At 35.0% G+C, this 18,191-nt stretch overlaps 1 protein-coding gene across 3 annotated transcripts in view; it reads left to right on the forward strand.

Moving 5' to 3' along the window:
- Positions 1-18,191, forward strand: part of UNC13C (unc-13 homolog C) — a 160,447-nt gene that overhangs the window by 8,339 nt on the left and 133,917 nt on the right. For all 3 annotated transcript variants that reach the window (XM_086757419.1, XM_086757417.1, XM_086757418.1), the window contains exons 2-3: positions 10,268-10,290; positions 10,820-10,884. In XM_086757419.1, coding sequence (XP_086613545.1) covers positions 10,268-10,290; positions 10,820-10,884 — 88 coding nt within the window. The remainder of the gene's footprint in view (positions 1-10,267; positions 10,291-10,819; positions 10,885-18,191) is intronic.

Raw genomic sequence — 18,191 nt, forward strand, 5'->3', positions numbered from 1 at the left:
GCCCAGAGGAAAATCAATTGATCTGATATTGTTTAGTAAAGGAATCAGTCATTTTTATAGCCATTTGGCTGGAAACAGGATAAATAAAACCATTACTTAGGTCACGGCAACTGCATATTTGTTGATGGTGACTGTACTGGGGAAATAAGAAGCCTATAAGAAGATAAATTGCTTTTAAATATTAATGAGTGTAGGAGAACTCTATCTACATTAGCTATGTTGGGAAGTAGGCTTTAAGAAAGGTCCACTGTTTGCAGAAAGAGAAATAAAATGTAGACATATATCCCATTGTATTTCTTAATTGTTTGAGGTAGCTATGTTGACTGATTAAAATATTGTGAATTGTGTTTGAGTTTGTGGGAATTTTTCCTTAAAAATTAAGTTCCTTCCCAGGCTGGTGGTGCAGATTGGGTAATGGAAGGATGGGATGTTTAGTCAGGTGTCAGAATTCTAATTTATTGTATAAAATACTACAGCTATTAATAAAAACATGTATATTTACAGGTATTATGTCAAACTTGGCTACTAATTCCTTTATTGACTGGCAGTAAACAGTTAATGCCAGTCAGTGTTGTTCATACCACAGTATAAAAACATTATTGATAATGGTCAGCTTTTCCCCTTTTGAATGAGTCTGCCATTGTCATAACAAAAGTAACAGTTTGTTGTCTTGTGGGAATTCTTTGAAATCTAAGACTCCTCTGTTGACATTACCACCTCATATCTTCAAGTATTTTATTGTTAAAAAATTAAATACAAACTTAGGTTTATACTTATCCATTAGTAAATAATGGTGTTGTGGCACTATTGAATGCCTGAGTGTAATTAAATCTAAACCAGCTATCTTGAACTAATGCAGCTTTCAGTTGATACAGTTTTGACCTATTTTATACGGCTTTAGGCACACATCACTGTAAAGGCTCACCAGAAACCTCTACTGGAAGGCTTGAAGCAGAGTTGTGGCTACACTTTGAGTTTCCTTTAGTTTAGGATCATCTTGTACAAAAGAACCAATTTTTTTTTTTTTTTTAAACATTGTCTCTCTGAGATGCTTTTCCTTCACTGAACCCAATGGCATTTCTCATCTTTCTAATATTAGGCATAGTCTAAATGAAAAAAAAACAAACAAACAAACAAGTTGTTAATGAATACTTTGGTCTTTCCATCATTGTGAAAGAATAGTCCACACAGGAACACATATAGTTAATATAAGTTAACAGCAATACCAAGCCCCAGAATTTTCTGTTCTGTTTCAAAGTATTGAAACCACAGTATTCAGTGATACAAGGTTTTGTTTGTATTCTATCATATCCCCAGTAGGTTTATTTTTTATTTTTTTTTTAACCTGGAGTGATGAAAGACTTCATTAATATATGGGTTCATTGTGTGTGCTGTGTGGCTGATGGTTAATCTCCATTTTTAAAAAAAAAAAAAAAAAGTATTCAGCTAATGTATGAGGTATAAAGAGCTGTATTTGAGAACATAATACTTTTCAACAGAAGCTGACTCATCTGTCGCTCTTCTCTTCGTATGTGAAAAATGTAAACAGATTACAGAAACTTTTTATCAGCATAAATTCCCTCCCATATTCACATCAGAAGATGGTAACAATGGAACAGATGTATTGTGTTAAAAACAAACAAACAAACAAAACCAAAACAAACAAACAAACAAACAAAAACCCCCAAAAAACTGGGGAAGAAATGGGTACTCTTTGGATACCCTTGCTATACGCTTGAATGGATGTGTGGTACTGAGGAAACCAAGATTTATTGAAAGTTAAGGAATCTATTTTTGTGCTGTATTGAGGATGACAATGAACTACAGAATTTAATAATCCAGTTTTTCCAGCTGTCTTTTTGTTTTCTTTTTTTTTTTTCTCTGACTTCATATTTCTGCTTGCCTTTTTGTTAGGTAAGCAAAAAAATGGATATCGTTAACTTTTTTTTTTTGTGGAATAAGAGGCTGAAGTGGGGGGAAACTAAATACATTCTCAGATGATGTGGATAAGAATTGATAAATAGAATATATTCCTGCACTCAATCTGCTTAGCTGAAATTCCAGAAAATCTTTTTCCCTGTATATATATATATATATATATATGCGCTCTGGAAATCCTCCAGTAATATTACAGGAAGTAAAATAGTCTTCCAAATAATTATTAACAACTCTATGAATTCATTCAAGATATTGCAGATGATGATTTGACTGAGGCTGTCTTGCATATGCTTGTGTTTCATGCACACAAAAGTCTCTGCATTTTTTTTTTTTTTTCTTGCTGCTGGTTTCACTCAAGAGTCATACATAAGTCTTTGTACCCTTCCCTTCTCATTTCTCTTCTGTCCTTTGAAGAGGAAAAGGGATATTAGGATATGAGACAGTATATGACAGTCTGTTCAACTGGAGCTTAATAGAATTGTAGAAAGGTTCCTTCAGAAAAATTACGTGAGGAAATCTAATCAGTTAACGGTAAAGATGATAGATCCATCTTTTGCCTGTTAAGAAAGAGCAAGAAGTTACATTCACTACCTTCTCTAAAGTTAGACCTTCATTAAAGGATGATCTGCATTGGTTGCTTGCTGCTGCTACATGTTCAGTTCCTCAAAAGAAGGATTAGAGTAAGGATAGTTATACTGAGAGTAGTGATCATAATCTTAGAGAATTTTACCATTCAAATAGAAGCAAATCTCTATTAACAAGAAGTTAGGATTTTTTTTTTCCAAGAACTATTAAAAAAATTCCAAGTTTTAGAAACCTTAGGTGAAAGGATTCTTTAAAAATGTTTTAATGTGTCTTTCAGAAAACATAGTAGTGTTCTTGTGGCTCATTGTATTTTAATTCTGTAGTTACAGGCTTCATGTTTACCAGAAAATCTTAGATTATAATACTACATCTCTTTGAAAAAAGGACAGTAACTAAATAAATTAAAGATCAACAGTTTAATTTAGCGTAGTAACTCTTACTGAATCAGTGTGCATCAGGAAAATGTATGTCACGAAGACACTTGTGTAACAGTCTGGGAATAAAAAAACCCACTATTGTTATCAGATGACCTTTTGCTGGAATAACTATACTTATTCTTTAATCAGAAAAGACAAAAGCCTCACAAAAAGACCCCAAACCAAAGAAAAAGAAAAAACAAGAAACCCCACGTCCTTAATCAGTAAGGTTTAGCAGAAATCGTCCGTATTTTCACTGTTTATTAAAATCAAATAAACAAACAAAAACCAAAACGAATGACCTCAAACCACTTATGTTTAGAGAATGACTTCCTTTTTTTTAGGAAAACTAATTCATTAGAGCTGCTAGTTTTCTTCATAAAAGAGGAAAATCTCTACTACCCTACTCCTTGTGAGAACAGGAGACTATTTAATGCTATTTTCACTGACTTTAGAATTTATTAATATGCATGCCATTTGCCTGCTCTTTTTGTGCTTAAACAGATTTAAAATAGTTTTGCTAGAGCTAAGAAAAAAACCCAAGTGTAAATGTCAGCTGTAAGGACTTATTTATACTGGTTCTGCTAAAAAAAAAATATATTACAGAACAAAATATGCTGAGCTTTATAGTATTTGATACATGAATGCTACTTGTACATTTTGTGATTGTGAGTAAGCATGTGTTCTTGCCTTTTTTTGACGTCTGATATGTAACTTAACATCATTAGCCACCAAGCCAGATGTTGCTATCCAAGATCACAACAGATGTGCTCAGCAATTAATGGGCTTTCAATCCCCAGGGCCAAAAATAGAACTGGTATGATGTAAATGCCCCCAAAACATTTGTGATGTGGACACTTAGGTCTTCAAAACCAAGTGCTTTGACCTTCTGAGCTGCTCTTATGACACTAAACTGTTTGCTATTGCACATGTACTCTTTGTTGCCCAAGATGGTCAGTAGCTCAGTCCTACATCCCAGGCAGTGATTTAACATTCCTGCCCTACTGTCACTTCTGTCTGTGCTGTTACCACAAACCAACTTGCACGTCTTAGTGAAATCCTCGTGTTCAGTGTAAGAAGCACCAAGGAACATGCTTTTATTTGTTAGAGTCCTGAGGGACTGCTCTTGCAGTTGGTGTCACACCATGGCTGCATGCTTGAATTTCTTTGGAGGAAACACGACGGGACTTGAGCTTGCAAGACTCTAATATAGCAGTCCACGTCAAATATTTTGTGGCTATGTTGGCTGTGTCATATGGAAAGACATGTAATAATCAATTATGTGTTTGCTTTCATAGGCTATAATTAATTACTTGGTTTAATTTACTGTTATCCTTTCTATCAAAAGAGATAAAATATGCCTTTTTATCCTTTGTGAATAATGTACATTTTACCATTGTGAGGTGTTCTGGGGTTGGGACAGAGTGCTTAAAATGCACTCTGCATTTTACTCCCTACCATCACACTGACAAGCCAGAGACTGTCAAGAAATCCTGATCTTCAAAAGGGCTGTAGTTTTTTGAGATCACCAAAAATTTAGAAGCGCTAGAATGGTACCACACTCTGTAATCAAATAGTTCTCTTGATGGTCAATAATTTATTCTTTTAGAGGTAAGTTTCAGAAGTTGGTAAAAGTATCTAGTAGCTGGTGAAAGACAATAGAAAACGAGACCCATTAGGAGTCTAATTGGACTCAATTTCTAAACACCGGGGTTGTCCTCTTGTTTCAGATTTGCAGGACAGTTTATTAATAAAGACACAAATGCTGTTTTTATCTTCACTAAGCTGACCTCCTGTTTTGTCTCTCAATGTATCCACTAGTAATTTTTCTACATCACTGCTAGTAAAGTGCTAGCAGCAATTCTTTTTCTCCTGTCAGCAGAGCTTTATTCAAGTTTGACCTTCTCTTTGTCAGACAAGCATCACTCGTCTCTTATGATGTGCTAGCTTTATTATTATCTTTCAAGCGTTATACAGTGTATCTTCCTAGAATATGCTTCAGCAACACAACATTCTTTAGGTTTACATGCTGTAATATTCTGTTCTGTAGTGATAATGTTGGCTTCTGGGTATGGCATTTATTATTTTAGCATGGCTTAATTAGTGTTGTTTTGGACAGACAATCTACTTCTTTAGTGTGCTACTTTTATTTCATCCTATTTTTCATCCTTTATTTCACGTTCTTAGCAGTACTTACTAATTAGAATTGTCAGCTCAGACTACAAACTACTTCTAACTATGGTTATTATACATGTTATTTCCATGGAACAGCTGTATTGTTATCTAATTCCAGCAAGTATTATGTCTAAAGGGTTTGCTTCCAGGAATGACGTAATTATCAGTCAGTTTGACGTTCTTGCAACCATTTTGCAGATTAAAGATTAAAATGGTACTTTGAGAGAATAATGAACTTTAAATCTTTTTCCAATTTGGTGTTATACAATTAGCTACACTTATAGGAGTGGAAAATCAAGGTAGTATGCATAATACCATTTTAATCCTAGGGTTTCCTAACAGTATAGGCTTCTGTTGACCTTATTACAGTTCTTGTGCTATGGTAAAGGGGTGGTGAACTGCCTTTTTTGCAATCATTAAAGAAAGAGAAGTGTATTAGGATGCTGTTCTGATGCACAGAAAAATGCAGAAGTGAAATAATGACACAAGGCTTTGAAGCATGCTTATGACCAGGGAGGGGTTGGGGGAATGGAAATCTTCTGAACATCTTTGATTGAATATCTTTCCCCATCCCTGGAAACATTCAAGGCCAGGTTGGACTGGGCTCTGAGGAACTTCATGAAGTCGAAGAGGACTCTGCTCTTTGCAGAAGGGTTGGACTAGATGACCTTTAAATGTCCCTTCCAAACCGAACTATTCTGTGAATCTTTGATAAATATTTCTGCTGACTGATGAGACTATTGTCCAGTTGCATTTCTGATGATATCATAAGCTACAAAAGCAGACGTGTCTTCACTTCTATATCTTCCTTGCTAGTTTATCTTTTATGCTGGAAGAATCTGACTTTTCAGCAGTTCTCTTGTATGATGAATTCCTGTGTTGTGTACCAAGTTACAAGTGACAACGTTGCTATTAAAAATGGATAAATCAGATGATATTTTAATGTGAAAATAGTTGATAATGGTGTAAAGTTCAAGTTTTGTAACGTCTATTAGTTTTCAGATTAAGTTTGAATGGTAATTATGCAGTGTTAATAAACACTTGTTGGAAATTTTAAAGACTAATTTTAACTAGAGAATACTTTGAATTTCATGTTTACCTGAGGGTTTATGTCTGTTTATGTGAGGCTTAGGGAGTGGTAGTAAAGAAGGAGGATTAGAGATATGTGGTAAAGAATGGTAGAGAGCTGGAGATAACTTTCTAGCTAAGCAGGAGCATTTTAAAATAGGATTTGCTAGATATTCCTTAAGGTTGTCTTCTCCTTCCTAAAGTTTTTGTGTTCTATCATTTACTCTTAAGAATTCTGTATAGAAATGAGCTTATTTGGAGAAATGTGATACGATAGCTGATCATGGTGCTTTCCTTGCTGTAGTTAGTGATATGTACCTTTTCGTCTTTTTGTATTAATTGTTACAATTATATAAATTTAAATCAACAACAGAAATCTTGTAGCACTACAGTATCCTTAACTAAGATAAAACAGGGTTTTTTTCTCTTTTTACCAGTTACCTAATTAAATATAAATGAGTTTGAAATTATCAGACCACCTAAGAAAAAGGAGGGGTGGGGGATTTTCCTTTTGCTGTCAATATTTGACATTTTATAAATACAGTTTTCAGTAGTAAATAGCTAGATGACCATCCTACTCTTCATCATTCCACTACACAAGTATATATATATGGAGTGCACTGAGCTGAAATAACAACAATTATGGAGTAATAGAACTCGATGGATTTTTTACTTATAATCCTAGTAAAACACTCTCCTGTTACCTAGAATGACATATGGTATAGAGGTATAACATGAAGGCTCTAGTGGCAGTTTGTAATATAGTGAATTTTCACATAAGATGAAAATCTAAGGAGGAACAAGCTAATTGAAATAAAATAAATAGTATCCCATAGGTTAACTAAATTAACAAGTGTTTAAATTATTTTTAGTACATTCATAACTTTTTTAGGTTAGTTGTTTGCCATAGAATGTGTGGATGACAGAAATGAGTTATATGAAGATAAGTTCTTTTAAGTAAACCATTGTCATTCAGCAGTATAATCTGAAATGTCTAGCCTTGTATCCCTGGTTTGAAAATACATTCAGTGGACTCTTACATAATCACAGTTCGTTTCTTATCTACATCAAGGAATGTTGCTGTCTGTTCCAGTAGCCTAATGACTACAAAAGTGAATTGCTTGGTGATTCTGTACAGTTCCTGATTTGGTGCTCTCATACACACGGAAAACACATCGACAGTTCAGATGATGTAACTCATAGTGAGTTCAGAAGCAGCAATAAACAGTGACTTGTTCAAACTAATTTTGTCTCTGAAGATGTAGTCATTTGTTACAAAAAAGCAATGCTCTCAAAATCTCATTTTGTGAAATTTGCATAAGTTGTCTGCTTTCTGCAATTTCTATTGAGAAAAGAGGCTATTAGACTGGTGCGATTTTTGTTATTATTTTAAGTAGCAACTATAAAGAAAAACAAGTTAGACCAAAAATGTAATACTTCCCGCCCTTCTTAAATTTTGATTGTTGTTCTCCTTCCTAAATTTAGGCAAAACTAGGTTTAGGTAAAGAAAGTGTAGTGAAATTAGATGAAACTGGCTGAAACTCAAGAGAGGTAAACAAAATGTAATATGTCTATCTCTCGTGCTCTGAAATACAAAATTCTATTTAATGTGAAAGGCAAGTATCAACAATTCTGTCATTTTCCTATAATTTTCTAAACAACTGAATTAAACATATAATCCATGTGATTCTTTAGGCCACTGGTAGCAAAGAACCTGCAAACTATTTTAAAATTGTGTTCCACATAAATAATACTGAGATTTGTAATATGTTTTTAAATAGCAGTCTTAAAATACTGTTGTGATTAGATATTCTAGAAAGAAGGTGTATGTTGCATGAACAGATTATGGTGAGGCTTCTTACCTTACAAGTGGTGTCCTGCCTAAAACTTCCCTCAGTCCTCAAATTTCTCTTCAGCTTTTGGACTCTGCCTTTTACAAGTTTTAGAATTGATTCAGTCTCAGTCTGTCCTACTTAGTCCTGTTGGTGTATCATCTCTTGCCTTTGCTCTCATTCACCTGTCCTGGATGCTGCTCTGGCACTTTGGTTTTAACTATTCCTCTTTATTTTCTTTAGCCATCATAAAAGCATATCCCTTTTTTTTTTTTTTTTTTTTTCCACAGGCAGCTCAGCTTACAGTTATCTAGATACTCCTGGCTCTGCTTCTGAAAATGTTGTAATAATTTTTAGTGGGAAAATAGGATCATATAGTTCTCCAAATCTTCTTTATATGCTTGTGGAGCAAGAGTAGCAAATAGTATCTGATGTTGTCAGACAGATACGTTTCACAAATTAAAAAAAAAAAAAAAGGAAAATGTAAAGACAAAACTCACTTTTATAAATCTACTCAGTCAAACGAGGGTAATTTGACAACTAAAACACTAGCTTAATTTAGTCAATATTTTTTGAGGCAAAATAAAAATTCTAGTATTTCTGAAGGGGGTGGGGGAAGCTTTGAAGTGAGAAAACATCAGAATAGTTCATGTCCCTTCAGAGAAAATACCTTAATGGATTTTTCTAAAACAGAAATAAAAATTGATGCCATGTCCATTCATAGAAGAACTATGAAAGGTACCAATTCATGGCAAGCAAATATCCTTGGTGCAGAGATGTGCTTACTCTATTTTTACTAAATAAAGAAATTTACTATTATAGTTTTAACTCAATGTTCTGTGTAACTTAAAACATATTTTCCTTCAGACAATAAACTGTAGTTTATTTAAACTTTTAGCCATACCCTTTCTAAAAGGATTGTTCACAGTAGCTGTGAAAGAAAAGCTAAGATCTGTAGTCAAGCATAAGAAAATGGCCAATTTTGTGGTCTCACAAAGGAGGAGAGACTGTTGCATAGTTGGATTTTCTGTGGATTCAAATCTGCTGTTGTGACATTACTAATATCTAGTAGCTCAGTCCTCTTTAACCTTTTAAAATAATACAAAGTCAGATACAATCTGACTGGTAAAACTTGTTTTGAACAACTTATCTGCAGTTTTTATTCTCCCCATTCTTGTTCATATGGATTGCTTCAGTCATGCAAGTAACCTCTGAAATTAGTGGCACAATCAAGCCTTTTATTTCCCTGGATTGTCGCTACTATACTGTATGCACCTTTATATTTGCCTACATATTTTTCATGTATGTGTTTGAATGTGATATTTCCTTGTAGATAAACTGATTTAAAAATGAAGTGCTGCATGTGTTTAAGGTGTAAATGATCATTTTGTAATGTATGTAATGTGGGATATCTCCAAATATCTTAAAAATACCTGAACTATTTAAAGGACCTGTAGAATTTGTACTCTGTTTGGGGAGAAAAAAATGGAAAGATCAGTAAGGTGACAATTAAAACAATGCAGTTTCATGTATGCACTGTACTATAAAGTGTCAAAAAACTCCCCAACTTATTGGTATTAGTGTATAAAAACAATCCTAAATATACTTGTATTTTAAAATTTACAAGACAATAAAATAAGGGCAGCTTTTTCTGTCAGCAAATATTTATTGTCTGATAGTCAATGTGAATACCTCACGTTTTTGCATTAAGCAAATTATAATATTCATGTATATGATATCTTATTTTCACGATTGTAATTCTTCTATTGGCATTTGGGGGGTAATTTCTGTCTTTGTATGAATAGCTGTGATAGAGTAGAATAGTTACAGTTCAGGAGCTTTGGGGGGCTTTTAAAAGTATTCTTAGTAGAAACACGTTTTCCTTGAAAATAGAGTGTTATTTTTTTGAACACTGCAACTATATTAAATGTATATTCACTAATATTTAAAAATATATTTTAAAAAAATCTCCAAACCTAAAAATCATGTGAAGATGGGATACAGTATATAAGTTATATGGTATCCATACAGTCCTGCATAAATGGCAAGGGTTCTAATCTACTGAAAAATTATTTTTGCTTGTTTAAAATATAGTAACTCTGGTCTTGCTGCAGTGATACAGCTAAGCACAGGTGTTACTTGGATTCTCTGCATTAGCAAATTAAAACAGTGACAAATTTTTATAGCATAAGATATTTTCTCAAAGACTGTTTTGTCTAACCTATATTCCCCTTCTTCCCAATTCTCTTTCAGATAGCGGTTCTGTGGATGAAAAGGTTTAAAATCACCTATTTACTATAGGGATCATGTATTTTGTTGATGTTTGTGACTTATTTGACCTGTTTGCTTCCTTCATTTTGGTTGTGAAATCTGCATGTTTTTTTCCCAGCTTTCCACTCTTTTGTTCTCCTTTGACTGTATTGCAAATGTGTTGCATTTGTAAACAGGATAGCCCTCACTGTTGTGCTTATCACAATTGCCAACACAGGGGTCTGCTACTGTCAAACATGGTATCTGGGATATTTGCCTCTAATTATCATCTGCACTGCAAGCACTAGAGGACATAAAGGACAACAATATTTGGGAAGCAATATCTTATCTTCCCCTGGGTTTTTCCAGTGTGTTTCACTAAATGCTGAATGCTACCAAAATGTATTCCAAAGCAATAGTTACTCCAACTTTGGCCTGGAGCTGACCCTGCTAAACTTTTTCATATTGGGTGTTATATGTTTGATGCAGTTAAATTCTGTCCAAGACTCGCTAAGAGCAACTGAGTAACTATACTATTTTTGGTCTTTATTAAAGGCTCGGATAGTAAGTGGAAGTTCTTTGGATACTTCAAAGTTTTATGCAGTCCAGGCGTTTAGTGGGTAAGTGCCAAAATAACTGTGAATTTTGTTATTTGTATCTGCACATGAGTCTCATAGTGTTATACTGTTTTTTCTAAGTTTTGTTCTTATAGGAAATTGAGTTATTTTAAAAGAAAGATAGTCAGTTTTATTGTGTATTTCTTCTCCTTTTAAGTCGCTAATTTTTAATAAATTAATACAACAATTCAGTTGCTCAGGCCAACTGAATGACAATTTCTTACCTTTTTGTATAGAGAACAAATATACTTTGAAGCTGTAGTTTGACTTTGCATTCATTTTGGTAAATGTGTAGTAATATAATGATATCAGTCTAATGTTTGCAATCTAAAAGGTCAAGGGACAAAAAAAATCTTCGAGTTGCTGAGAGCAAATGTGGCAGAAATATGTACATTTTGTTTGGTTGTCTCAAGAGTTATCTTAGATCAATTTCTAGGGATTCCTTCCTTTGAGGAAAATCTCTCCTTCCTATTTTGAATACCTTTTTATAAATTCAGTTGGAAAGGGAAAAAAGTAAAAGCCACTGGTAAAAATTATCAGTTATATTAGTTAACTATATAAAAGGGATACTACCCTCTTGCTGGTGCAGTGATAAGCACTGTTTGCCATAATTATGCTTTGTTAAAAAGACAAGGAGATGAGACCAAATTATCTAATTTATCTTCCATTTCCTCATTTGTGCATCTTAAAGGCTGTAAAACAGATTCTAGACACTATTAGGTTTTCCCATTTAGATTCCTTTGTTTGGAGGGTTTTGTTTTTTTTTTTGCCTAAAATGTACTAATGGTATTAGTTTGCTTAATATAATTCACATGCTGCTGTGGAAGGTATAGGTAGGGTAACATTTGTACTTGCTGGCAAACCTTAAATGAATTTAAGAGCACTCTCCAGCTTTTCAGTGGTTTAGGTAGTTTTCATACAGTTTGTATTTCTTCTTTTTCCAGCTCATAGAAACTTCGGAGTTGCTGTAGCAGTGTGAGACCATACGTGACATTTTGCAGGATTAGTTGCCAAATACAATGTGAAACATCTTAAGTATAGTAAGAGATAATTGAGATGGGTTTTTTATTAATGTGCTCTTTGGCATTAGAATAGAATTATTGTACAATTCTCTTGGCTTGCAAACCACACATTGGTTTCACTTTGGTCCCTTGCAATTTTCTCGTAAGGCCAAAAAGTTCAAAAGTATCTCAGTACTAAAATGATAGAATCATAGAATCATAGAATCACATGGTTGGATGGGACCTATAAGATCATCTAGTCCAACCGTCTTCCCACTACCATTGCTGCCACAGCTACTAAACCATATCCTGTAGCTTCTCATCAAGCCGCCTCTTGAACACTGCCAGGGACGGAGACTCCACCACCTCCCTGGGCAGGCCGTTCCAGTGCCTTACCACTCTTTGAGAGGAAAAGTTTTTCCTCAAGTCCAATCTAAACCTCCTCTGGTACAACTTGTGGCCATTTCCTCGGGTCCTGCTTGTTGCCTGGAAGAAGAGGCCAAACCCCTGTTCATCACAACCTGCCTTCAGGAAGCTATAGAGTGCAATGAGATCTCCCCTGAGCCTCCTCTTCTCCAGACTAAAGAATCTCAACTCTCTCAGCCTCTCCTCATAAGACTTGTGCTCCAGACCCCTCACCAGCTTTGTTGCCCTTCTCTGGACACGTTCCAGGGCTTCAATGTCTTTCTTGTAGTGAGGGGCCCAAAACTGAACACAGTACTCGAGGTGCAGCCTCACTAGCGCCGAATACAGGGGGATGATTACCTCCCTGCTCCTGCTGGCCACACTATTTCTAATGCAGGCCAGGATGCCGTTGGCCCTCTTGGCCACCTGGGCACACTGTCGGCTCATGTTCAGCTGAGCATCAACCAACACCCCCAGGTCCCTTTCCTCTTCACAGTCCTCCAGCCACTCAGCTCCGAGCCTATAGCGCTGCATGGGGTGATAAAAACTTTTGCCTTGTATGTTGATGAGCATTATTTCTTACTATGCCAAAACCACTATTCCTTCTTAGAAAATGGGATTTTCTAAGTATCTAAGTATATTTTCCGAGTACTGTATCTCTTTACATTTTAAACATAGAACAATATAAGTGTAGGGAATTTTCTTTCCTGACTTCGAAATGCAAACCATTAGTATTTCTGTTTGAATTATATTGTTTGTCAACATGAACCTAGCACATCTGAAGCAACTTCATTTTTCTTGATTAGATTACTGATTTTAATACTTATTCAGCAATGTTTTAGTCACACAAACATTTACTATATGTCTATGCTTGTGTTTACATTATTATCCCACTGCAATCATGGAGGCTTTCATCAGATCTATTGCAACTGTGCTAGCAAATTACAACAATAACCTTTGTATCTGATGTATGACAATCTAGATTTGGTGTCGTCTTTGTTGAAAAAATTAATGCATATCAGAGCCAGAAGACATCACGACAGCATCTTGTGATACTTGCCTCAAATTCTCTTAGTCATATCTGCAAATAAGTTGTATCTTACTTTTCTCCTTTGTGCTGTGCAATGTCAAATCATTTTACTCATAGGCTTTGATGCCCTCATATTTGAGTAATTTATTATTTGAGGCACCACTAATAGTAATAGTAATGTACCTCACCACTGTGAAGCAGGAATCTGACATGTCAAAAACTACACAGTAAGCTGTGGTCTACTGAAACTAAGAATGATCATACACAGAAGCATTAGTATGTAAGCCTGGCACAAAACTTCAGAGTTTTGTTGTTGTTGTTGTTTGTTTGTTTGTTTGTTTTTAAAAAGCAGCTATTCATACTTTTCAATAAATATTTTTTTTGAGAAGTTTGGTATATAGGTCACTGCACAGTTTTCAGAGCTAGTAAGAGAACAGTATTTAACATCAAAATGAGTTCAAATTCAATCCTGAGTTCTAGGATCCCTCAGCCTATTCCCTGCCAGCATAACTGGCTGCAGTCTTAGCTATGACTCATTTTTCCTCTTGCTCTCCCCAAAAGATGTTGCTGTTTGAAGTAAGGGGAGATTCTTTCCCTCAAAACCCTTGATACCTTGCTTTTTTTCTATGTAGAAATATCTCAGTTTCCTCTTTTCTGCCTTACTCTTCCCTCTCTCTCATAGCACAATGCTGTGAACCCACCCACATGGGGTGCCACCCAAGTCCATGGCACAGACAGCAACTCTTCATTCTTTGCAATGATCTCCACCTGGCTGCATGAAATGAGAGAAAAGCCAAGGTGAGAAAAAAAAAGGCAGAGACCCAAGGCACTTTTCCTCAGGCTTCTCATGCTACTTTTCTGTTAAAAGGCAAAAGCTCCCTCTTTTCTGTTTTTCCCATGCCAGTATTAAATAATATCTTCTTCATTTTATATTTCTTCTTCAATTTATTGAAGATCAGATGCTTTAGAATTAATTCTTTCAGTATTTTTTAAAAGTACATTAAGGTCAGCTGGGCTTTTCATTGTGTGTAAGAACCTAGGGTAGTACTGTGTTACTTTTTCTAGAAGCTTGCTCTATATTAATTCATTGCTTTGCCTGATGGCAGTGATGTTAGAGACTGATAATTTTACCACATGGTGTAATCCATTCTGAAATTTGCTAATGGTACACAGATGGTGCCACGTACAGATGATTACTCCTTTCCTTCAGTGGCGTGTTCTCGGTGGTAAAACAAATTTATTTTTCTTGGATTATCTGATAAATTCAAATTGATTATTGTTATGCAGAATATCTTTAGAAGCACATAAAAATAGTCAATATTACAGGTTTTTTTCTTACTTTGAATTATAACTTGTGTGTCTTCAACTTCATAATCTTCTATGTCAGGGTGCTGTTGGGTTGTTATTATGAGAGGTGGGGAAGGGACTAGAGAATTTAATGTATCACCTACATAACGTGAACAGTTTGTCTACGGCTGTAGTGTTTAATGTTCCAAAGATTATATACTAAGACTGATATTTCACTGTCAGTACAGCATTCCCCAGTTTGTAAGTTATGGTAACGTAGCTATTCTTTTGTTTTTTTTAAAAAAAATTGATTTCACAATCCAGATCAGTCTATGAATCTTCCGGCTGATAGCTAGCAGTCTTTGCATACTTACATTCCTCTTAAATGTTATTAGAATAGTCAATTTTGTTCTTGTACAGGGAATTTGTGCATAGGAGAATTTCTAGATCATATCCACAAAGTCAGAGCTGTTTCAGTAAAGATGCAAGAAAAAGTTCTAAATATACAGTTCTCCAAGAATAAGATTGAAACGTGTATTTTCAGACCACATATATATTAGCGGAACTGTATTTTCCCACTGGATCTCCCAGTAGATTCTTCTACTCTCCACTTAAAACTGAAATGTTTAAAACTGAAATGTACACCAGGCAGGTGTACATTTATTGTTTATCTGTCTGTAAGATATGAGAGTTTGGTGGGTCAACTTTTCCATGTCTCTACTGGATACTGTTCATCTTATTGTGCTGTTACCTTTTAGTTTTGTCTATGTACTTGAAATACTTTTTGTTTTAACTAGTTCTGTAATTTCTTTTCTTTATAGAGGAAACTATATATTGATATATAACTAAATATTTATACTGGGGAAAAAAACCCCTAATTAACAGCATTTAAAAATGTTTTTGAAAGAATATAAAATTCTCTACCTGCTCATGTCACTGGGAGTAGCATGGAAATAACTTGCCTACAGGCCTTCCAATTGCTTCCCCCTACACAGTAATATATGCAGGAGTCCAGTGGCTATTAGCTTTATTCCTCCATATGTGCCTGTTTCCGCAGACTACCAGTCTTCAGCCTAAATGGTAGTGATCAGAATTTCTGATGTAGCTCTTCTTTAGCATATTCCCTTGCTTATGCACTGTCTTCCCACCTCTGTCTTCCCACCAAGCCCGAAACATAGGTACAGGCTTGTATCTGCTCCAAGCTCCTTTGTTCCAGCCTTCCATGCTAGTAGCTTCTCACAAGTTTAAAAATATGGTCTTTGTTGTTCTTTTCCTTTGAACCCCACCTCTCAAACAATCGTGACAGCTTTGTTTCCATTTGTAGAATCACTTCTAGTTATAAGAGGAAAAAAAATGGTAATCCCATTCAAACCTTAGTTGAGTGGGTAAAGCACTTAGGGTACAGGAGAGTTTATTTTAACCCTTAAGAACATTACCAGTTTCCAAGCACTATCCTAACTCTTATCCTATAAATTTAGGAGATAATCTGTTTCTCCCATACCTCCTTCTGAGGCACCTGCACCATTCTGTAAGAAAGGGAAAGAGATTCATATACTGTTGATGCATTTCCTTTATATTTTCACATAAACAGTCTTTGGTGCAGGGTTCTGATATTATAATTTTATTTTCAAGAGCATAACGATCAAGGTAGACACTAATTGCAACTTCGGGACATATCTTCAAATCTCAGCAGAAGGAGAATAGAAATAAAATAACATTGTACAGATACAAATAACAATGTACAGATACTAAGAGATAAACTCAGACACTCAGACTCTCAGGACTCTGTTACTCAGGAGCAGTTCCGTCAACAGTGAATAACTCCTCATTTGTGTAAGACATCCTTATGCCACAAAGAGCTACTTCTGACAAGCAAGGTCTGTAAAATCACTTCCATCTGTTATTCTGCTCTATAAGAAAAAGTATGATTCAAATTAAGGTTCTTGCTGGACTCCTTTTACTGGTCATTAAGGAGTAGCATATAGCAAGGAAAAAAAATACAAATTCAAGGATGACTAATAGTCTTTTCTTGGAAGAAAAATTATGTCTGAATTAAGAATGTTGATGATCTTACCAAAGAAAGGAAAGGACAACATGACTTTTGAGGAAAAGCAAGAATGACAGAATCAAGACAGATGAGTACATAATATGAAGATATTTTTATTATGACATTAGTAGTGTAATTTACGCTCAGTCAGTAATTTGCCATAACTCACATCTGTCTCCTTTAAATAGCTTAGTTTTCTACTTAGTCTGTACTTCCCCCTACAATCTTTTCATTATGATTTCAAGCTCAAGTTCAGCTTCACAGAAATGTCTAAATCCGATTTTTTTTTTTCTGAGTATCTGTACAATATCACAAATATTTCCTTAAACTTTATATAAGGTCAAGAAGTGCCCATTTTGTTATATTTTAAAAGTATTACTAAAACTTATTCCAGTTATCATCTGCAAAATATTAATGACATTGAATATTTTGGTTTTAAATGAGCTTCACCATCTCTTCTGACAATACTAAGGCAGTACTGTAGCTAATATCAAGAAGTTTATGTATGCTACCAGCTGGTTCTGCAACTTGCCTGCAACTTTATTAATTGCTAAAGTATGACAATGTCAGAGAGTTCTTACACACATATGCTTGTTCACCTGAATACTTTTAGGACATTAAGGAAACTAACTAGACTTCAGGGAAGAACCGCAATTTTGAAACTGCAGCTTATGAAGGAAACTGTCTCCTTTCTTCTATGCAATGTACCAATGACCAGATTAATTAATACAAGATAATAATACTTCCTGCTTCTTCTTTGCCCAGCATTCAATCAATGCATAGAAAAAATAATAGAAAAGATCATAGGGGGAAAAAAAAGGAGATTTTAAGGACTTCTTATGCCTTTACTACTTTCAGTTCCTACCATAGAAATGATGATTGATTGCCTCATAGCTGTTACTTGTTACAGAGTATTTTAAACTTATTTATACTGGGACTTTATGCTAATTCCACTGAAGTATGCTGTTGGTCTTTAGTTGCTGTGACTGGGACAAAAAGCCAATGTAAATTAAGTCTAATTTTTCCCTACTTTATGTCTTTAAGGCAGCTCTAGCACATACTGAAGAATAGTATGTGACTTCTATATTATGATCATCAAATGCAAATGTCCTGGTTTCAACAGGGATGGAGTTACTTTTCCTCTCAGTGGTGGTGTGTTTTGGATTTTGTATATGAAGAATGTTGATATGATATGAGTTGTTACTAATGAGACCAAGGACACTGTCCAGCCTTCCAGGTCTCGCAGGTGCAGCAAGCTGGGAGGGATACAGATAGAATAAGTGACCCAAACTGGCCGAAGAGAGTGTTCCATACCATAAATGTCATGCTCAGTGTATGAGTGGGTGTTGGCTGAGGAGGGGAATGGCTCCCTCTTTCCTTTGCTTGCTGCTTGGTTTTGTTTCCACGATCGCTGCTTGGGATGGGCTGTGTTGGTCATTGGGACATTGGGTGGTGAGGAATCGTGCATTGTTAATTTTGTGTATCTTAATACCTTTATATTTTGTTGTTATTGTAATTTTCCTTTACTATTCTAGTAAAC

Source organism: Chlamydotis macqueenii, chromosome 12 (genome assembly GCF_036417535.1).
Source record: "Chlamydotis macqueenii isolate bChlMac1 chromosome 12, bChlMac1.mat, whole genome shotgun sequence".
Taxonomy (NCBI): domain Eukaryota; kingdom Metazoa; phylum Chordata; class Aves; order Otidiformes; family Otididae; genus Chlamydotis; species Chlamydotis macqueenii.